General features: G+C 47.9%; 1 protein-coding gene and 2 non-coding genes across 3 annotated transcripts; 2 read left to right on the top strand and 1 right to left on the bottom strand.

Annotated features, from left to right (window-relative positions):
- Positions 1-2,837: 2,837 nt before the first annotated feature.
- Positions 2,838-2,919, bottom strand: trnas-cga (transfer RNA serine (anticodon CGA)). Its single transcript has one exon. It is a non-coding gene; the product is annotated as a tRNA-Ser (tRNA).
- A 6-nt stretch (positions 2,920-2,925) lies between these two features.
- On the top strand, positions 2,926-22,569 carry LOC144612334 (uncharacterized). The gene is made up of 5 exons (XM_078431909.1): positions 2,926-3,007; positions 5,168-5,365; positions 17,121-17,180; positions 22,196-22,381; positions 22,490-22,569. Exons 1-5 carry the CDS (start codon positions 2,926-2,928, stop codon positions 22,567-22,569), a joined length of 606 nt encoding a protein of 201 aa, XP_078288035.1.
- trnai-aau (transfer RNA isoleucine (anticodon AAU)) lies at positions 3,017-3,090 on the top strand. Its single transcript has one exon. It is a non-coding gene; the product is annotated as a tRNA-Ile (tRNA).
- Positions 22,570-22,826: the final 257 nt, after the last annotated feature.

The following is a 22,826-nucleotide window of genomic DNA, read 5'->3' as shown; positions in this document are numbered from 1 at the left end:
CAGGAGGAGGCCATTCGGCCCTTCGAGCCAGCACCGCCATTCAATGTAGTATAACAAAATAACTGCAGATGCTGGTACAAATCGAAGGTATTTATTCACCAAGTGCTGGAGTAACTCAGTGGGTCGGGCAGCATCTCAGGAGAGAAGGAATGGGCGACGTTTCGGGTCGAGACCCTTCTTCACCGCCATTCAATGTGATCATAGCTGATCATTCTCAATCAGTACCCTGTTCCTGCCTTCTCCCCATACAATACAATACAATATATCTTTATTGTCATTGTACAGGTGTACAACGAGATTGGGAATGCGCCTCCCATACGATGCAATAATTTAATTAGCTAGTCAGTATACCCCCTGACTCCGCTATCCTTAAGAGCTCTATCTAGCTCTCTCTTGAATGCATTCAGAGAATTGGCCTCCACTGCCTTCTGAGGCAGAGAATTCCACAGATTCACAACTCTCTGACTGAAAAGGTTTTTCCTCATCTCCGTTCTAAATGGCCGACCCCTTATTCTTAAACTGTGTGGCCCCTGGTTCTGGACTCCCCCAACATTGGGAACATGTTTCCTGCCTCTAACGTGTCCAACCCCTTAATAATCGTATACGTTTCGATAAGAGGCTTTTGGTGAATGACATTAAACGTTTTTGGTGTAAAATATGAAAAAGAGTGAGACATTGAGTGATACAGTGTGGAAACAGGCCCTTCGGCCCATCTTGCCCACACCGGCCAACATGTCCCATCTACACTAGTCCCACCTGCCTGCGTTTGGTCCATATCCCTCCAAACCTGTCCTATCCATGTACCTGTCCAACTGCTTCTTAAACGTTGGGATAGTCCCAGCCTCAACTACCTCCTCCGGCAGCTCGTTCCGTACACCCACCACCCTCTGTGTGGAAAAGTTACCCCTCGGATTCCTATTAAATCTTTCCGCCTTCATCTTGAAGTGGATGAAACTTTCTCTCACTCTGAATGTATAAGATGCTGGTGAGGCTGCATTTAGAGTATCGTGTCCAGTTCTGGTCACCATGTTATGGGAAAGATGTTGTTGTTGGAAAGGGCGCAGAGAAGATTCACCACGATGTTGCCAGGGCTTGAGGATCTGAGCTACAGGGAGAGGTTGAGCAGGCTGGGTCTCTATTCCTTGGAGGGCAAGAGGGCGAGGGGTGAGGGGTGATCTTATTGAGGTGTACAAAATCACGAGTGGAATAGTTCGGGTAGATGGACAGAGTTTATTGCCCAGAGTAGGGGAATCGAGGACCAGAGGACATAGGTTTAAGGTGAAGGGGAAAAGATTCAAAAGGAATCTGAGGGGTAACTTTTCCACACAGAGGGTGGTGGGTGTATGGAACGAGCTGCCGGAGGAGGTAGTTGAGGCTAGGGTTAGGAGGGATATGGACCAAACGCGGGCTGCTGGGACTAGTGTAGCTGGGACATGTTGGCCGGTGTGGGCAAGTTGGGCCGAAGGGCCTGTTTCCAACCCATATCACTCTATGACTGGAGCCTAAATGAAAGTGGTAACTTTGTGTGCTGGTGCAAGTTCCAACTTTTCACCTCCATAGATGCTGCCTGACCCTCTTACCAGGGTCAGGAGAGACAAAGAACTGCAGGTGCAGGTTTGAAGGGGAAAAAGACACAAAGTGCTGGAGTAACTCAGCATCTCTGCCAATTATTGTCTGTATTTTGGTCCAAATTTGATATGTTTGCTCACAGAAGCCAGCAATAATAACGTATTACAAATTTAACACAAGGTGGATGAAATTCTTAAACAAATGCTGTAAAAGTAGATTAAATTCTTCAACAAATGGCATAAAAGGGAGATTAAATTCTTGAATACATTTAATAAAAAATCAAATTCTGGAGCAAATGAAATAAAAGGGAGATTGAATTCTTAAATACATTTAATAAATTGAGATTAAATTAAATGAAGGAGATAAAATTCTTGAATTTAATAAAGCTAGATTAAAGTCTTGAATAAAATGATCTTAAATTCTTAAATAAATGTAATAAAGGTAGATAAAATTCTTGAATAAATGGAATTAAATTCTTGAATACAGTTAATAAAACATCAAATTCTGGAGCAAATGAAATAAAAGGGAGATTGAATTCTTAAATACATTTAATAAATTGAGATTAAATTAAAATAAGGGAGATAAAATTCTTGAATTTAATAAAGCTAGATTAAAGTCTTGAACAAATATAATAGAAATGAAATTCTTGAATACATTTAATAAAATGATCTTAAATTCTTAAATAAATGTAATAAAGGTAGATGAAATTCTTGAATAAATTTCAAAGGAGGTGAAATTATAGAAGAAATTTAATAATAGGAGGTTCAATCCTTAAATAAATTTTTTAAATGCTTAAATAGATTAACAATCTAATAAATAGATTAAAAATAAAATTTAAAATCCTTAAATAGATTAACAATCTATTAAATAGATTAAAAGTAAATTTAAAATCCTTAAATAGATTAAAAATAAATTTAAAACTCCTTAAATAGATTTTAAAAATCTATTAAATAGATTTAAAATAAATTATCAATAAAAATAAATAAATAAATCCTTAAATAGATTAAAAATAAAATTTAAAATCCTTAAATAGATTATAAATCTATTAAAAAGATTAAAAATAAATGTAAAAAATCCTTAAATAGATTAAAAATAAATTTTAAAATCCTTAAATAGATGAATAAAACAACAAATTTGATGCAGTTGATGCATTGAAATTTGTGCACAAAATAAATAAATTCTTCTGCACGGATTAAAATTAATTTATTGTTGTTTAAATGCAATTAATTTAGTGAAAATATGTTGCATTTTTGACTTTGCAAAACTAACGCTGCGAGCAGGGTTCGAACCTGCGCGGGGAAACCCCATTGGATTTCGAGTCCAACGCCTTAACCACTCGGCCATCGCAGCCTCACAATGCAGGACCGCTCCGCCGGGCAAGGATCAATCCGCCTGGTCCTGCGCACGCCGGCAGCAGACAAGGCGGCGCTGCAGCTCCGCAAGTAAGGGCCGGTTAGCTCAGCTGGTTAGAGCGTGGTGCTAATAACGCCAAGGTCGCGGGTTCGATCCCCGTACTGGCCAACTACAATTATTTATTGATCATGGATTTATTGATATTTATTGATCATGGATTTATTGATATTTATTGATCATGGATTTATTGATCCATTTCTCTGCCATTTAGCAAATAACAAACTTACCTTTGAAAGCACATAATTATATATGATTTTAAAATAATTATTTAATATAAATTACATAAATTATATTATAAATTAAATTATAAATAAATATTAAATAAATTATAATTAAATATTAAATAATTATATTTAAAATGATATATAATTATGTAATATAAATTACATAAATTATATTATAAATTAAATTATAAATAAATATTAAATAAATTATAATTAAATATTAAATAATTATATTTAAAATTATATATAATTATGTAATATAAATTACATAAATTATATTATAAATTAAATTATAAATAAATATTAAATAAATTATAATTAAATATTAAATAATTATATTTAAAATTATATATAATTATGTAATATAAATTACATAAATTATATTATAAATTAAATTATAAATTAATATTAAATAGATTATAATTAAATATTAAATAATTATATTTAAAATTATATATAATTATGTAATATAAATTACATAAATTATATTATAAATTAAATTATAAATAATTATTAAATAAATTATAATTAAATATTAAATAATTATATATAAAATTATATATAATTATGTACACTACTTTCAAAGGTAAGCTCCCAGTACGGTACAGAATCAACTTCAAGCTCCTCCTATTCACATACAAAGCCCTAAACGGGCTTGCCCCCCCATATCAAAACCACCACTCTATCTCCAGGTCCCTCAGGTCGGCCGACTTGGGGCTACTCACTATCCGGGCCTACGGGTCTAGGCTTAAGCTCAGGGGTGACCGCGCTTTTGCGGTTGCAGCTCCTAGACTGTGGAACAGCATCCCTCTCCCCATCAGAACTGCCCCCTCCATCCACTCCTTTAAGTCCAGGCTCAAAACCTATTTCTACTCCCTAGCGTTTGAGGCCCTCTGAGGGGGCACTGTGAACTGTTTATGTATGTGCTGTTATGTTTGTGTGCCATTGTATTTTCGTCCTGATGTACAGCACTTATTCAACGTGGGTTGTTTTTAAATGTGCTATACAAATAAAATTGACTTGACTTGACTTGACTAGTCCCTTAAATCTGCCTCAGCAGGCAGTGGGGCCAATTCTCTGGATGCTTTCAATTTCTTCTTGCGTTTGAGGCAGCAGAAGTTATGTAACGCCCTCCAGGCGCTGTGGCCAGTGCAATGTGCTGTTGTCGAGGGGCCATGAGGTCTACCCCTCCACCAGAGGAGACGGAGGACAGTGCAGTCGAAAATGACGTGCTGCGCAAGGCTGCTGGTGAACGCAGCCCCCAACGATGCATGTTGGTGTTGAACCGGCCGAGCCGGGTGGGTCAGTAGTGTTCGGCGCGATGGTGAATTGAGGAGGTGGCGATGTCTGTTCCCAGCTGGTTCTCCATGCTCCTAGTGTGTTGAAACCGGAGCCACAGAGGGTCGCTGCATGACGGGAGAAAGGGCGACCAGACGACAGGCATTGAGGTCCCAGTTGCTGTGGATCCTGGGCGAGGTGGTGCCTCCTCTAGTGTCTTTGCTCCTCTAGTATCTTTGGTCCATCTGTCTCCTCTAGTATCTTTGATATGGACGGCGTGGTCCATCTGGCTCCTCTAGTATCTTTGGTCCATCTGGCTCCTCTAGTATCTTTGGTCCATCTGGCTCCTCTAGTATCTTTGGTCCATCTGGCTCCTCTAGTATCTTTGGTCCATTTGTCTCCTCTAGTATCTCTGATCAACGCCGTGGTCTGTCTGGCTCCTCTAGTACCTTTGGTCCATCTGTCTCCTCTAGTATCTTTGGTCCATCTGGCTCCTCTAGTATCTTTGATCAACGCCGTGGTCCATCAGGCTCCTCTAGTATCTTTGATCAACGTTGTTCTCCATCTGGCTCCTCTAGTATCTTTGGTCCATCTGGCTCCTCTAGTATCTTTGATCAACGCCGTGGTCCATCAGGCTCCTCTAGTATCTTTGATCAACGTTGTTCTCCATCTGGCTCCTCTAGTATCTTTGGTCCATCTGGCTCCTCTAGTATCTTTGATCAACGCCGTGGTCCGTCTGTCTCCTCCAGTGTCTCAGTGCCGGGCCGCGCGTGCGCAGTTCGGTGCGAGCCGGAGCGGAGGGGACGGCGACAAGATGGCGGACGTGCTGGACCTTCATGAGGCGGGCGGCGAGGACTTCGCCATGGACGACGAGGGCGACGGTAACGAGGCGCGGGCATCGCTACCCCCCCCCCTCCCTGACCCCCCCCTGACCTCCTCCCCCCTCCCTGACCCCCCCCCTGCCCTCCCCCCCCCTGACCTCCCCCCCCGCCCGTGACTGCAGCAGCGCCGGGGACTGGGGAGACCGGTTACCCCCCCCCCCCCCCCCCCAGCTCAGCCTCAGCCCAATGGCGGCCGCCATCGGCACCGCCCACCCACAGCAACGCGGGAGGGGGAGGGGGGGAGGGAGGGGAGAGGGAGGGAGGGAGTGAGAGAGGGAGGGAGGGAGGGAGGGAAGTGAGGGAGGGAGGGAGGGAGGGAAGTGAGGGAGGGAGGGAGGGAGGGAAGTGAGGGAGGGAGGGAGGGAGTGAAGGGGAGGGAGGGGGAATAAGGGAGAGAGGAGGGAGGGAGTGAGTGAGCAAGAGAGGGACAGAGGGAGGGGAGGAAGGGACGGGGAGGGGGACGGAGGGAGGGAGGGAGGAAGTGGGAGGGATGGAGGGAGAGAAGGGGAGAGGGAGGGTGTAAGGGAGGGAGGGTGGAGGGAGGGAGGAAGAGTGGGAGGGAGAGAGGGGGGGTTGGAGGAAGGGTGGGACGGAGGAAGGGTGGGAGGGAGCGAGAGAGTGAGGGAGGGTGAGAGAGGGAGGGAGAGAGGGAGGGAGAGAGGAAGGGAGGGTGGGATGGAGGGGGGAATGAGAGAGAGAGGAGGGAGAAGGAGGGACGGAGGGGGGAATGAGGGAGAGAGGAGGGAGAGGGAGCGAGTGAGTGAAGGAGGGAGGGTGGGAGGGAGGAAGGGGGGATGGAGGGAGGGTGTGAGGAAGGGGGAGGGTGGGATTGTGGAAGGGGGAGATAGGGAGGAAGGAGGGGCTGAGGAGGGAGGGTGTGAGGGGGAGGGAAAAGGGGGACAGAGGAAGGGAGGGAGTGAGTGAGGGAGAGGAAGGAGGGAAGTGGGAGGGTAGGAGGGAGGGAGTGAGGGAGCGAGAGAGTGAGGAAGAGTGGGAGGGAGCGAGGGAGGGAGGAAGGAGGGGGGAGCGAGGGTCAGAGCAAGAGAGGGAGGGAGGGACAGAGGAAGGGTTGGATGGAGGGGAGGAAGGGTGGGGAGGGGGACGGAGGAAGGGAGGAAGAGTGGGAGGGATGGAGGGAGAGAAGGGTGGGAGGAACGGAGGAGGGGAGGGAGCGAGAGAGGAAGGGACGGAGGGGGGAGCGAGGGACAGGGAGTGAGAGAAAGGGAGGGAGCGGGGATGGAGGGAGGAAGGTTAGGAGGGACGGAGGGAGTGAGAGAGGAAGGGACAGAGGGAGCGGGGGTATTGCACAGTATTGTAACAGAGAGTCACACAGCACGGAACACAGGACCCTTAGGCCCAACTAGCCCATGCTGTCCAACATGTCCCATCGACACGAGTTCAAAGCGGCACGGTGGCGCAGCGGTAGAGTTGCTGCCTTACAGCGAATGCAGCGCCGGAGACTCAGGTTCGATCCTGACTACGGGCGCCGTCTGTACGGAGTTTGTACGTTCTCCCCGTGACCCGCGTGGGTTTTCTCCGAGATCTTCGGTTTCCTCCCACACTCCAAAGACGTGCAGGTTTGTAGGTTAATTGACTGGGTAAATGTAAAAATTGTCCCTAGCGTGTGTAGGATAGTGTTAATGTGCGGGGATCGCTGGGCGGCGCGGACTTGGTGGGCCGAAAAGGCCTGTTTCTGCGCTGTATCTGAAATATGAAAAGAAAAAAGAAAAAGAAAAAGGGATCAGATAACACCGAAGATAACCACAAAATGCTGGAGTAACTCAGCGGGACGGGCAGCATCTCTGGAGAGAAGGAATGGGTGACGTTTCGGGCTGAGACCCTTCGTGTGTTTCCTCCCTGCACACGATCAGATAATACCTGCCCCCGTCTCGCCCTTCCCCACCAAGATGCCCCATCTGGGCTAGCCCCTTTTACCCCCATATATTTGGCCCCTATCCCTCCAAACCCATGCACCTCTCCAAATGTCTTTCAAATGTTGTGATAGTCCCTGCCTCAGCTAACACGGTAGCGCAGCGGTAGAGTTGCTGCTTTACAGCGAATGCAGCACCGGAGACTCAGGTTCGATCCTGACTACGGGTGCTGCACTGTAAGGAGTTTGTACGTTCTCCCCGTGACCTGCGTGGGTTTTCTCCGAGATCTTCGGTTTCCTCCCACACTCCAAAGACGTACAGGTATGTAGGTTAATTGGCTGGGTAAATGTTAAAAAAAAAATTTAAAAAAAATTGTCCCTAGTGGGTGTAGGATAGTGTTAATGTACGGGGATCGCTGGGCGGCACGGACTTGGTGGGCCGAAAAGGCCTGTTTCCGGCTGTATATATATGATATGATATGATAACACCTCTGGCAGCTCGTTCCACACATCCACCACCACCCTCTGTGTAAAAAAAAGTTGCGCCTCAGGTTCAGTTTAGTTTATTGTTGTCAAATGTACCGAGGAAAAGCTTTGTTTTGCACGCTATCCTATCTAATGAGAGCTGATACTAACATCACTACTGGAGGACATGTGGAGGCAGTAGGAGGGTCGGTTCAACACTCAGAATTGCACATTATTGCAGCAGAGAGGCACACAACACGGAAACACAGAAAATGGGTGCAGGAGGAGGCCCTTCGGCCCTTCGAGCCTGTACGCACCGCCATTCAATATGATCATGGCTGATCATCCAGCTCAGTATCCCGTACCTGCCTTCTCTCCGTACCCCCTGATCCCTTTAGCCACAAGGGCCACATCTAACTCCCTCTTAAATATAGCCAATGAACTGGCCTCAACTACCTACAAAACTGTGACCCCTGGTTCTGGACTTCCCCAACATCGGGAACAATCTTCCCGCATCTAGCCTGTCCAACCCCTTAAGAATTTTGTAAGTTTCTATAAGATCCCCCCTCAATCTTCTAAATTCCAGCGAGTACAAGCCGAGTCTATCCAGTCTTTCTTCATATGAAAGTCCTGCCATCCCAGGGATCAATCTGGTGAACCTTCTCTGTACTCCCTCTAAGGCTAGAATGTCTTTCCTCAGATTAGGAGACCAAAACTGTACACAATACTCCAGGTGCGGTCTCACCAAGGCCCTGTACAACTGCAGCAGAACCTCCCTACTCCTATACTCAAATCCTCTTGCTATGAATGCTAACATACCATTCGCCCAACTTGCCCATGCTGTCCAACATGGCCCATCGGCACTCGTCTCACCTGCCCAAAGAGATCAGATAACACCTGCCCAACTCAATCACGCCCACCAAGATAACCCCACCTACATTAGTCCCACTTGTCCAAACAAAACAAATCAGACTGAAGAAGGGTCTCGACCCGATACGCCGTCCATTCCTTCTCTCCCGAGATGCTGCCTGACCTGCTGAGTTGCTCCAGCATTTTGTGAATAAATACCTTCGATTTGTACCAGCATCTGCAGTTATTTTCTTAAACAAATCAGACAGTACATACATAAATATAATCAAGTCAAACTCAAGTAAGGTCGGTAGAGCAAAGGGGAAGATACCAAGTTCCAAATATAGTTCTCAGCATTGTACCAACAATGTTCAGAGAGTCATAGAAACATAGAAAATAGGAGTAGGCTCGTCGAGCCAGCACCACCATTCAATATGATCATGGCTGATCATCCACAATCAGTACCCCATATCCCTTGATTCCGTTAGCCCTAAGAGCTAAATCTAACTCTCTCTTGAAAACATCCAGTGAATTGGCCTCCACTGCCTTCTGTGGCAGAGAATTCCACAGATTCACAACTCTCTGGGTGAAAACGTTTTTCCTCATCTCAGTCCTAAATGGCCTTATTCTTAAACTGTGTGACCCCTGGTTCTGGACTCCCCCAACATGGGGAACAGTTTTCCTGCCCGTCCAATCCGTTAAAAATTATATATGTTTCTATAAGATCCCCTCTCATCCTAAATTCCAGTGAATACAAGCCCAGTTGACCCATTCTTTCATCATTAATTTAATTCTTTCATTAATTAACCTGATGAACCTACGCTGCACTCCCTCAATAGCAAGAATGTCCTTCCTCAAATTAGTAGACCAAAACTGCACACAGTACTCCAGGTGTGGTCTCACCAGGGTCCTGCACAACTGCAGTAGGACCTCCTCGAATCCTCTCGCTATGAAGGCCATTAGCTTTCTCCACTGCCTGCCGTACCTGCATGCTTACTTTCAGTGACTGATGTACAAGCACACCCAGGTCTCGTTGCACCTCCCCTTTTCCTAATCTAACAGCATGCAGATAATGTAGGAAAATAACTGCAGATGCTGGTATAAATCGACGGTATCGCAAAATGCTGGAGTTACTCAGCAGGTCAGGCAGCATCTAGGAGAGAGGGAATGGGTGACGTTTCGGGTCGAGACCCTTCTTCAGACTGATGTCAGGGGGGCGGGACAAAGAAAGGATACAGGTGGAGACAGGAAGATAGAGGGAGATCTGGGAGGGGAAGAGAGGGACAGAGGAACTATCTAAAGTTGGAGAAGTCAATGTTCATACCGCTGGGCTGTAAGCTGCCCAAGCGAAATATGAGGTGCTGATCCTCCAATTTCCGGTCATTCATTCATTCAATCTTTATTCAGATAATAATCTGCTACCTTGTTCTTGCAACCAAAATGGATAACCTCACATTTATCCACATTGGACTGCATCTGCCCACTCACACAACCTGTCCAAGTCACCCTGCAACCTCATAGCATCCTCCTCACAGCTCACACTGCCACCCAGCTTTGTAACATCTGCAAATTTGCTAATGGTACTTTTAATCCCTTCATCCAAGTCATTAATGTATATTGTAAATAGCTGCGGTCCCAGCACCGAGCCTTGCGGTACCCCACTAGTCACTGCCTGCCATTCTGAAAGGGACCTGTTAATCCCTTCTCTTTGTTTCCTGTCTGCCAACCAATTTTCTATCCATTCTATCATCTGCAAACTTGGAGATGTTACATTTAATTCCCTCATCTAAATCGTTAATGTATATTGTAAATAACGGGGTCCCAGGACTGAGCCTTGTGGCACCCCACTAGTCACTGCCTGCCATTCTGAAATTCCTGCTCTTTGCTTTCTATCTGCCAACCAGTTCTCTATCCATGTCAATACCCTACCCCCAATACCATGTGCTCTAATTTTGCACACTAATCTCAGCGTGAAAGCAGGCCCTTCGGCCCAACTTGCTGATGCTGACTAACATGCCCCATCTGCACTAGTCCCACCTGCCTGCATTTGGCCCATCTAGACACTAAAACTCTCGTTTGTTTGTTCCTGAATACAGCCAAAACGTCACACGATAGCACGACAAATTTAGGCCCACCTCACTCACCGTTTGGTGCTAAGAAGTTTCATTGAAATCGGTGATATATTTTTAAAGTTATTCACCTTTTAAAGTTTAAATCTATCTCCTAGGAAGGGAGGGGAGAACGGGGTGGAGGGATTGGGGAGAGGGGGATGGCGTGGGGGAGAGGGAGGGAGGAGAGGGTGCTGCACCAATGCAGGAGAGGTTTGGGCCCAACGGGTCCACTTGGTCTAGTATCTCTCTAAACCTGCCCTGTCCATGTACCTGTCTAAATGTCTGAAGAAGGGTCTCGACCCGAAACGTCACCCATCGATTCTCTCCAGAGATGCTGCCCGTCCCGCTGAGTTACTCCAGCATTTTGTGTCTTTATCTTCGGTTTAAACTGGCATCTGCAGTTCCTTCTTGCGCACTAAATGTCTTTTAAATGTTGTTGTTAGACAATAGACAATAGGTGCAGGAGGAGGCCATTCGGCCCTTCGAGCCAGCACCACCATTCAATGTGATCATGGCTGATCATTCTCAATCAGTACCCCGTTCCTGCCTTCTCCCCATACCCCCTGACTCCGCTATCCTTAAGAGCTCTATCTAGCTCTCTCTTGAATTCAGAGAATCGGCCTCCACTGCCTTCTGAGGCAGAGAATTCCACAGATTTGCAACTCTCTGACTGAAAAAGTCTTTCCTCATCTCCGTTCTAAATGACCGACCACTTACTCTTAAACTGGCCCCTGGTTCTGGGCTCCCCCAACATTGGAGCATGTTTCCTGCCTCTAATGTGTCCAAATCCTTAATAATCTTATATTTTTCGATAAGATCCCCTCTCATCCTTCAAAATTCCAGTGGATACAAGCCTAGTCACTCCAATCTTTCAACATACGACAGTCCCGCCATTCCGGGAATTAACCTAGTAAAACTACGCTGCACGCCCTCAATAGCAAGAATATCCTTCCTCAAATTTGTAGACCAAAACTGCACACAGTACTCCAGGTGCGGTCTCACTAGGGCCCTGTACAACTGCAGAAGGACCTCTTTGCTCCTATATTCAACTCCTCTTGTTATGAAGGCCAACATTCCATTGGCTTTCTTCACTGCCTGCTGTACCTGCATGCTTCCTTTCAGTGACTGATGCACTAGGACACCCAGATCTCGTTGTACGTCCCCTTTTCCTAACTTGACACGACCTCGTGGTATTGTCCCTACCTCGACTACCTCCACCGACAGCTCGTTCCCTACACCCACCACCCTCAAGCCAAACTCAAGTACAATATTCAGAGCAATGGGGATGATACAGATTTCAGAATATAGTTCTCGTCTACAGATGCTCCCTGACTTGCGATGCTTCGACTTACGATATTTTGACTTTACGATGGTGGAAACGCTGGGCAACGGCAGCGAGCTCCATCCACGTGATCAGGTGTATTAAATGCATTTTCGACTTACGATATTTTCGATTTCCTTATCGGGTTTAATCGGAACGTAACCCCATCGTAGGTCGAGGAGCACCTGTAGTTGTCAACTTTGTACCAAACATGCCTCGCCGACACTCGTCCTATCTGCCCACGTTTGGCCCATGTCCCTCTAAACCTGGTGGCCCAGCACTTTAACTCCCCCTCCCATTCCCAGTCTGACCTCTCTGTCATGGGCCTCCTCCAGTGCCATAGTGAGGCCCGCCGGAAATTGGAGGAGCAGCACCTCATATTTCGCCTGGGCAGTTTGCAGCCCGGTGGTATGAACGTCGACTTCTCCAACTTCAGATAGCTCCTCTGTCCCTCCCTTCCCCTCCTCCTTCCCAGATCTCCCTCTATCTTCCTGTCTCCAACTATATCCTTCCTTTGTCCCGCCCCCCCGACATCAGTCTAAAGAAGGGTCTCGACCCGAAACGTCACCCATTCCTTCTCTCCCGAGATGCTGCCTGACCTGCTGAGTTACTCCAGCATTTTGTGAATAAATACCTCTAAACCTTTCCCAGTCAAACTCGAGTACAGCTGTTAATATATATTGTAAATAACCGGGTCCCAGCACTGAGCCTTGTGTCACTGCCTGCCATGCTGAAATTCCTGCTCTTTGCTTCCTGTATGCCAACCAGTTCTCTATCCATGTATGGGGCTGCACACGGAGGACCAACGGCATATTAGGCAGGTGGGCATAATGTTTTGGCCCATCAGGTCACAATGTTTTGGCTGATCGGTGTAGTTCTCAGTCCTCGAGCTGCAGTGCATCATTCCAGAGACAAAGTCCAATGTCCGCAATGGGGTAGAGATGAATCGGACGGTAGACCAGCCAGAAGCAGGCCCTTCAGCCCAACTCATTCCTGCCCACCAAGACGCCCCAACCTATGCAAGCCCCATTTGCCTATATTTAGCCCCTATTCCTTTAAACCTTTCCTATCCATGTACGTTAAAATGTCTTTCAGCATTGTTTATCATACTACCTCCTCCGGCAGCTCATTCCATACACCCACCACCCTCTGTGTTAAATAAAAAGTTGCCCCGGGTTTCCTATTACAGGTACCCCTCGACTTGCGATGGGGTCATGTTCCGATAAACCCATCGTAAATAGAAAATATCGTAAGTCGAAAAGGCATTTAATAAATCTAACCTACCGAAAGGGGCCACAGTTTAAGAATAAGGGGTCGGCCATTTAGAACTGAGATGAGGAAAAACTTTTTCAGTCAGAGAGTTGTGAATCTGTGGAATTCTCTGCCTCAGAAGGCAGTGGAGGCCGATTCTCTGAATTCAAGAGAGAGCTAGATAGAGCTCTTAAAGATAGCGGAGTCAGGGGGTATGGGGAGAAGGCAGGAACGGGGTATTGATTGAGAACGATCAGAAATGATCACATTGAATGGTGGTGCTGGCTCGAAGGACCGAATGGCCTCCTCCTGCACCTGTTGTCTATTGAAAAATCACAGCCACCTAACCTACCCAACATCATGGCCACCTAACCTACTGAACGCATACGTTGGCGGCACGGTGGCGCAGCGGTAGAGTTGCTGCCTTACAGCGAATGCAGCGCCGGAGACTCAGGTTCGATCCTGACTACGGGCGCCGTCTGTACGGAGTTTGCACGTTCTCCCCGTGACCTGCGTGGGTTTTCTCCGAGATCTTCGGTTTCCTCCCACACTCCAAAGACGTGTAGGTTAATTGACTGGGTAAATGTAAAAATTGTCCCTAGTGTGTGTAGGATAGTGTTAGTGTGCGGGGATCGCTGGTCGGCGCGGACCCGGTGGGCCGAAGGGCCTGTTTCCGCGCTGTATCTCTAAATCTAAATCTAAAAATCATGGCTACTTAACCTACCCAACATCATGGCCACCTAACCTACCCAACATCATAGCCACCTAACCTACTGAACATCATAGCCACCTAACCTTCTGAACATCATGGCCACCTAACCTACCAACATCATGGCCACCTAACCTACCCAACATCATGGCCACCTAACCTACCAACATCATGGCCACCTAACCTACCAACATCATGGCCACCTAACCTACCCAACATCATGGCCACCTGACCTACCAACATCATGGCCACCTAACCTACCAACATCATGGCCACCTAACCTACCAACATCATGGCCACCTAACCTACCCAACATCATGGCCACCTGACCTACCAACATCATGGCCACCTAACCTACCCAACATCATGGCCACCTAACCTACCCAACATCATGGCCACCTAACCTACTGAACATCATAGCCACCTAACCTACCCAACATCATGGCCACCTAACCTACTGAACATCATAGCCACCTAACCTACCAACATCATGGCCACCTAACCTACCAACATCATGGCCACCTGACCTACCAACATCATGGCCACCTGACCTACCAACATCATGGCCACCTAACCTACCCAACATCATGGCCACCTAACCTACCAACATCATGGCCACCTAACCTACCAACATCATGGCCACCTAACCTACCCAACATCATGGCCACCTAACCTACCAACATCATGGCCACCTAACCTACCAACATCATGGCCACCTAACCTACCCAACATCATAGCCACCTAACCTTCTGAACATCATGGCCACCTAACCTACCAACATCATGGCCACCTAACCTACCCAACATCATGGCCACCTAACCTACCCAACATCATGGCCGGCAAAAGATCAACATTCAACGTAGGGTTTCCACTGAACGTGTGTCGCTTTTGCACCAACGTAACGTCAAAATATCGTTAGTCGAGCATCGTGAGCCGAGGGGCTTCTGTATATCTTTCCCCCCCCCCTCACTTACACCTCTGTTCTCCAGTCCTTGATTCCTCCACTTTGGGTAAGAGACTGCATTTCCCATATCTGTTCCCCCCATGATTTTATACACCTCTGTAAGATCAACCTCGGTGTCCGCCAACGTAGACCGCGGAGTTTGCACGTTCTCCCCGTGACCTGCGTGGGTTTTCTCCGAGATCTTCGGTTTCCTCCCACACTCCAAAGACGTGCAGGTTTGTAGGTTAATTGGCTGGGCAAAAATATAAAAAATAAAATTAAAAATTGTCCCTAGTGTGCGTAGGATAGTGTTAATGTGCGGGGATCGCTGGGCGGCGCGGACCCGGTGGGCCGAAGGGCCTGTTTCCGCGCTGTATCTCTAAATCTAAAATCAATCTGCACGCTCGTCCATCCTCTGTGGGGCTTCCAGTTGCAGGTTCTTTATTCTCCTACATTGGGAAATGGATTCTGCATTCGCCTTGTCTATTCCCCTTATGACTCTATACATGTGGATCTCTGGCGTTGTAAGGCAGCAACTCTACCGCCGTGCCTCTGTGCCGCCACAATTCCTGTTAACTCTTCCCCCCCCACCCCCCCCCCCCCCCTCACCTTAAACCTACGTCCTCCGTCTCTGTCGCTGTCTCTCTGAGCTAAATTTAAAAACTACAAAATGTTAGTATGGATGAGAGAAGGATGTACAGAAGGACGAGAGGGGATCTTATCGAAACGTATAAGATCATTAAGGGGTTGGACACGTTAGAGGCAGGAAACATGTTCCCAATGTTGGGGGAGTCCAGAACCAGGGGCCACAGTTGAAGAATAAGGGGTCGGCCATTTAGAACGGAGATGAGGAAAAACTTTTTCACTCAGAGAGTTGTGAATCTGTGGAATTCTCTGCCTCAGAAGGCAGTGGAGGCCAATTCTCTGAATGCATTCAAGAGAGAGCTAGACAGAGCTCTTAAGGATGGCGGAGTCAGGGGGTATGGGGAGAAGGCAGGAACGGGGTACTGATTGAGAATGATCAGCCGTGATCACATTGAATGGCGGTGCGTACAGGCTCGAAGGGCCGAATTGCCTCCTCCTGCACCTATTGTCTATTGTTATCTGACTTTAGAGATTCGGGGTGGAAACAGGCCCTTCGGCCCACCGAGTCCGTGCCAGCCTGTGATCACCCCGTCCAATAGCACTACCCTGCACTCTCGGGACAATTTACAGAGGCCACTCAACCTGCAAACATGCACTTCATTGGAGTGTGGGAGGAGACCGGGGCACCTGGGGAAAACCCACGTGGTCACAGGGAGGACGTGCAAACTCCGTGCAGGCCGCACCCGCGGTCAGGAACGAATCCGCTTCTCCGACGCTGTGAGGCAGCAACTCTACCGCTGTGCCGCCCTTTCGACGGGCCTTTCCATACACCATCCAGAGTGTCATCGGTCATGTGATAGGAGCAGAATTAGGCCATTCGGCCCATCAAGGCTACTCCGCCATTCAATCTTGGCTGATCTGCCTCTCCCTCGGGCGGCACGGTAGTTCGGCGGTAGAGTTGCCGCCTTACAGCGAATGCAGCGCCGGAGACTCGGGTTCTGTACGGAGTTTGCACGTTCTCCCCGTGACCTGCGTGGGTTTTCTCCGAGATCTTCGGTTTCCTCCCACACTCCAAAGACGTGCAGGTTTGTAGGTTAATTGGCTGGGCAAATGTAAAAATTGTCCCTAGGGTGTAGGATAGTGTTAGTGTGCGGGGATCGCTGGGCGGCGCGGACCCGGTGGGCCGAAGGGCCTGTTTCTGCGCTGTATCTCTAAATCTAACCCCATTCTCCTGCCTTCTCCCCATAACCCCTGACACCCGCACTGATCAAGAATCTATCTGTCTCTGCCTTAAAAATACCCACTGACTTGTGGCCTCCACAGCCGTCTGTGGCAAAGAATCCCACAGATTCACTGCCCTCTGACTAAAGAAATTCCTCCTCGTCTCCTTCCAAAAATAAAATCATCTGGTCCTCGATTCACCTACTCTGGGCAAGAGACTCTGAAATTCCTCCTCATCTCCTTCCTAAAGGAACGTCCTTTAATTCTGAGGCTGTGCCCTCTGGTCCTAGACTCTCCCACTAGTGGAAACATCCTCTCCACATCCACTCTATCCAGGCCGCTCACTGTTCTGTACGTTTCAATGAGTTCACCCCCCCCCCCCCCTCTCCTCGTTCTTCTGTGAACTTAAGGTGATTGTGTTTCTCCACAGAAAGCATCCACAAACTGAAGGAGAAGGCGAAGAAGAGGAAGGGGCGAGGATTTGGCTCTGGTGAGTAGTCGGCGTTGTTCTGTTCAATGTCGGGATTGTACAATAGTCAGGAGAGGGTCAAAAGGGATAGGAGTAGACTTAGGCCATTCGGCCCCTCAAGTCTACTCCGCCATTCAATCATGGTTGATCTGTCTCTCCCTCCTATCCCCATTCTCCTGCCTGGTAGTGGACACAGCCTGAACCACAGGCCCCGGTGGTCAAAAACCTGCATCACAGGCCCCACCGTGTCCCACCACTGAAATGGTGCACAGTCATAAGTGATAGGAGCAGAATTAGGCTGTTCGGCCTTCAAGTCTACTCCGCCATTCAATCATGGTTGATCCATCTCTCCCTCCTAACCCCATTCTCCTGCCTTCTCCCCATAACCCCTGACACCCGCACTGAGCAAGAATCTATCTAACTCTGCCTCAAATACATAGAAAACAGGTGCAGGAGGAGGCCATTCGGCCCTTCGAGCCAGCGCCGCCATTCACTGTGATCATGGCTGATCGTTCACAATCAGTAACCCGTGCCTACCTTCTCCCCATATCCCTTGATTCCGCTAGCCCCTGGAGCTCTACCTAACGCTCTTTTAAATTCATCCAGTGATTTGTCCTCTGCTGCCCTCTGTGGCAGAGAATCCCACACATTCACAACTCTCTGGGTGAAAGAGTTTTTTTCTCATCTCAGTTTTAAATGGCCTCCCCTTTATTCTTAGACTGTGTGTGTGTGTGTCCCCTGGTTCTGGACTCCCCCAACATTGGGAACATTTTTCCTGCATCTAGCTTGTCCAGTCCTTTTATAATTTTATACGTAAATCCTTAAAGGAGGGATTGTATGTTTCAGTCATTTACTGGGCGTTTAATGACTGGCATTTGACATTTGGGCTCTGGGGGGGTGTAGGTTCTGTCTGTTTACATCTGGGCCTTAATTTTACACGGCGTAGTACTGCACAACACAGAAACAGGCCCTTCAGCCTAATGTGTCCATGCAGAACATGACGCCAAGTTACACGAATCTCTTGTGCCTGCTTATCCCCTATCCCTTGATCGATAGGGATCCATATCCCTTCCTTTCCTGCATATCCATGTGCCCGTCTAAAAGCCTTGGAAACATAGAAAATAGGTGCAGGAGGAGGAGGCCATTCGGCCCTTCGAGCCTGTACGCACTGCCATTCAATATGATCATGGCTAATCATCCAACTCGGTATCCCGTACCTGCCTTCTCTCCATACCCCCTGATCCCTTTAGCCACAAGGGCCACATCTAACTCCCTCTTAAATATAGTCAATGAACTGGGCTCAACTACCTTCTGTGGCAGAGAATTCCACAGATTCACCACTCTCTGTGTGAAAAAAAACGTTCTCATCTCGGTCCTAAGAGACTTCCCCTTTATCCTTAAACTGTGACCCCTTGTTCTGGACTTCCCCAACATCGGGAACAATCTTCCTGCATCTAGCCTGTCCAACCCCTTAAGAATTTTGTAAGTTTCTATAAGATCCCCCCCCCCCAATCTTCTAAATTCCAGTGAGTACAAGCCGAGTCTATCCAGTCTTTCTTCATATGAAAGTCCTGCCATCCCAGGAATCAATCTGGTGAACCTTCTCTGTACTCCCTCTATGGCAAATATGTCTTTCCTCAGATTAGGAGACCAAAACTGTACGCAATACTCCAGGTGTGGTCTCACCAATGCCCTGTACAACTGCAGCAGAACCTCCCTGCTCCTATACTCAAATCCCCTCGCTATGAATGCCAATGGTTAAATCGTTGGGTATTAATAGTGAGGTTGCAAGATGGATTCAACAATGGCTGAATGGGAGATACCAGAGGGTAACGGTTGACAATTGTATGTCAGGTTGGAGGCCAGTGTCTAGTGGAGTGCCCCAAGGATCTGTGTTGGGTCCACTGTTGTTTGTCATTTACATTAATGATCTGGATGATGGTGTGGCAAATTGGATTAGTAAATATGCAGATGATACTAAGATAGGTGGAGTAGTTGATAGTGAGGTAGATTTTCAAAGTCTACAGAGAGACTTGGGCCTTTTGGAAGGGTGGGCTGAAAGATGGCAGATGGAGTTTAATGCTGATAAGTGTGAGGTGCTGCATTTTGGTAGGACAAATCAAAATAGGACGTACAGGGTAAATGGTAGGGAATTGAGGAATGCAGTGGAACAGAGGGATCTGGGAATAACTGCATTGTTCCCTGAAGGTGGAATCTCATGTGGATAGGGTGGTGAAGAAGGCGTTTGGTATGCTTGCCTTTATAAATCAGAGCATCGAGTATAGAAGTTGGGATGTAATGTTGAAATTGTACAGGGCATTGGTGAGGCCAAATCTGGAGTATGGTGTGCAGTTCTGGTCGCCAAATTATAGGAAGGATGTCGACAAAATGGAGAGGGTACAGAGGAGATTTACTAGAATGTTGCCTGGGTTTCAGCACTTAGGCTACAGAGAGAGGTTGAACAGGTTGGGTCTTTATTCTTTGGAGCGTAGAAGGTTGAGGGGGGACTTGATAGAGGTTTTTAAAATTTTGAGAGGGACGGACAGAGTTGACGTGGGTAGGCTTTTCCCTTTGAGAGTGGGGAAGATTCCAACAAGGGGACATAGCTTCAGAATTGAGGGACAAAGGTTTAGGGGTAACATGAGGGGGAACTTCTTTACTCAGAGGGTTGTGGCTGTATGGAATGGGCTTCCGGTGGAAGTGGTGGAGGCTGGCTCGATTTTATTATTTAAGAGTAAATTGGATAGGTATATGGATAGGAGGGGATTGGAGGGTTATGGTCTGAGTGCAGGTAGATGAGACTAGGTCAGGGAGAATGGTCGGCGTGGACTGGTAGGGCCGGACAGGCCTGTTTCCATGCTGTAGTTGTTATATGTTATATATGTTATATATGTTAACATACCATTGGCTTTCTTCACTGCCTGCTGCACCTGCATGCCTACTTTCAATGACTGGTGCACCACGACACCCAGGTCTCGTTGCATCTCCCCTTTTCCTAATCGGCCACCATTCACTTAATGTTTAGTGCAAGGTAAAGTCCGATCAAAGGTAGTCTGAGGGTCACCAAAGAGGTCGATGGTAGTTCAGGACCGCTCTCTAGTTGGTGAGAGGACGGTTCAGTTGCCGGATAACAGCCGGGAAGAAACTGCCCCTGAATCTGGAGGTGTGCGTTTTCACACTTATGTACCTTTTTTCCCCGATGGGAGAGGGGAGAAGAGGGAGTGACCGGGATGAGACTGGATGAGAAGCATGCAGGTACAGCAGGCAGTGAAGAAAGCCAATGGAATGTTGGCCTTCATAACAAGAGGAGTTGAGTATTAGGAGCAAAGAGGTCCTTCTGCAGTTGTACAGGGCCCTAGTGAGACCGCACCTGGAGTACTGTGTGCAGTTTTGGTCTCCAAATTTGAGAAATCTTGCTATTGAGGGCGTGCAGGGTAGGTTCAACAGGTTAATTCCCGGAATGGCGGGACTGTCGTATGTTGAAAGACTGGAGCGACTAGGCTTGTATACACTGGAATTTAGAAGGATGAGAGGGGATCTTATCAAAATGTATAAGATTATTAAGGGGTGGGACACGTTAGAGGCAGGAAGCATGTTCCCAATGTTAGGGGAGTCCAGAACCAGGGGCCACAGTTTAAGAATAAGGGGTCGGCCATTTAGAACAGAGATGAGGGAAAACTTTTTCAGTCAGAGAGTTGTGAATCTGTGGAATTCCCTGCCTCAGAAGGCAGTGGAGGCCAATTCTCTGAATGCATTCAAGAGAGAGCTGGATAGAGCTCTTAAGGATAGCGGAGTCAGGGGGTATGGGGAGAAGGCAGGAACGGGGCACTGATTGAGAATGATCAGCCGTGATCACATTGAATGGTGGTGCTGGCTCGAAGGGCCGAATGGCCTCCTGCTGCACCTATTGTCTATTGGTTCAGTTGCCGAATAACAGCCAGGAAGAAACTGTTCCTGAATCTGGTGTGCGTTTTCACACTTATGTACCTTTTTTCCCAACGGGAGAGGGGAGAAGAGGGAGTGACCGGGGGTAACACTGGTCCTTGATTGTGCTGCTGGCCTTGCCGAGGCAGCGCGAGGTGTAGATGGAGTTGGTGGGTGGGAGGTTTGTGGTTGATGGTTTGGGCTGCGTCTGCAATTCGCTGCAATTTCTTACGGTCTTGCATGAAACCAAGACAATAGATAATAGGTGCAGGAGGAGGCCATTCGGCCCTTCGAGCCTGTACGCACCGCCATTCAATGTGATCATGGCTGATCATTCTCAATCAGTACCCCGTTCCTGCCTTCTCCCCATACCCCCTGACTCCGCTATCCTTAAGAGCTCTATCCAGCTCTCTCTTGAATGCATTCAGAGAATTGGCCTCCACTGCCTTCTGAGGCAGAGAATTCCACAGATTCACAACTCTCTGACTGAAAAAGTTTTTCCTCATCTCCGTTCTAAATGGCCGACCCCTTATTCTTAAACTGTGTGGCCCCTGGTTCTGGACTCCCCCAACATTGGGAACATGTTTCCTGCCTCTGACGTGTCCAACCCCTTAATAATCTTATACGTTTCGATAAGATCCCCTCTCATCCTTCTAAATTCCAGTGTATACAAGCCTAGTCGCTCCAGTCTTTCAACATACGACAGTCCCGCCATTCCGGGAATTAACCTGGTGAACCTACGCTGCACGCCCTCAATAGCAAGAATATCCTTCCTCAAATTTGGAGACCAAAACTGCACACAGTACTCCAGGTGCGGTCTCACTAGGGCCCTGTACAACTGCAGAAGGACCTCTTTGCTCCTATACTCAACTCCTCTTGTTATGAAGGCCAACATTCCATTGGCTTTCTTCACTGCCTGCTGTACCTGCATGTCCTTGCTCAGATTTGGGGACCACTGTGTGCGGGGATCGCCGGTGGGCGCAGGCTTGGCGAGCCTGTTTCCGCGCGGTATCTCTAAACTAAACTAAACTAAACGGGTCTCAACCCAAAACTTTGCCTGTTCGTTTCCTTGTGCTTCTGTCGAACCCCGTTACATCTCTCCTCTGTTGCAGAGGAAGGCGCTCGATCCAGGCTGCGGGAAGACTACGACTCGGTGGAACAAGATGGCGACGAGCCTGGCCCTCAACGCTGTGAGTACGGAGTCCTGGGCACCAGGGGGAGGGGAGGCGTGAGGCCTCACTCACCACAGCGTGGGAATGGGAGGGGGGAGTTCAAGTATTTGGTGACCGGGAGATCAGGTGGGTCCAGGCGGACTGATCTTGTGTTCGGGATGGAACCCGGGTCTCTGGCACTGTAAGGCAGCAGCTCTACCCGCTGCGCCATGGGTGTCGACCGCCGCTCCACAGTGGAGGCCCCTGCCTCCATGGCGGCCGAGACCCTCGCGGCAAGTCGGCTTCACGTGAACGGTCAGCTTGGTACCAGTTAAAATGTCCTCCCGACGCGGCGGGAGTCAAGTCAAGGGAAGTCAAGTCACATCACGTCAAGTCATGTCAAGTCATGTCAAGTCATGTCATGTCAGGTCAAGTCAAGTCATGTCATGTCAGGTCAAGTCATGTCAGGTCATGTCAAGTCATATAAGAAAATAACTGCAGATGCTGGTACAAATCGATTTATTCACAAAATGCTGGAGTAACTCAGCAGGTCAGGCAGCATCTCGGGAGAGAAGGAATGGGTGACGTTTCG

Source organism: Rhinoraja longicauda, chromosome 44 (assembly GCF_053455715.1).
Source record: "Rhinoraja longicauda isolate Sanriku21f chromosome 44, sRhiLon1.1, whole genome shotgun sequence".
Taxonomy (NCBI): Eukaryota; Metazoa; Chordata; class Chondrichthyes; order Rajiformes; family Arhynchobatidae; genus Rhinoraja; species Rhinoraja longicauda.
The sequence above is the reverse complement of the archived record's forward strand: the minus strand, read 5'-3'. Positions and strand labels throughout refer to the sequence as shown.

Excerpts from the sequence above, each read along its gene's own strand:
- LOC144612334 (XM_078431909.1), top strand. The coding sequence starts at position 2,926 with ATGCAGGACCGCTCCGCCGGGCAAGGATCAATCCGCCTGGTCCTGCGC. Across the intron at positions 17,181-22,195 it reads GGGGCGAGGATTTGGCTCTG|AGGAAGGCGCTCGATCCAGG; the intron begins GTGAGTAGTCGG and ends CCTCTGTTGCAG. Across the intron at positions 22,382-22,489 it reads TTTGGTGACCGGGAGATCAG|TGGAGGCCCCTGCCTCCATG; the intron begins GTGGGTCCAGGC and ends GCCGCTCCACAG.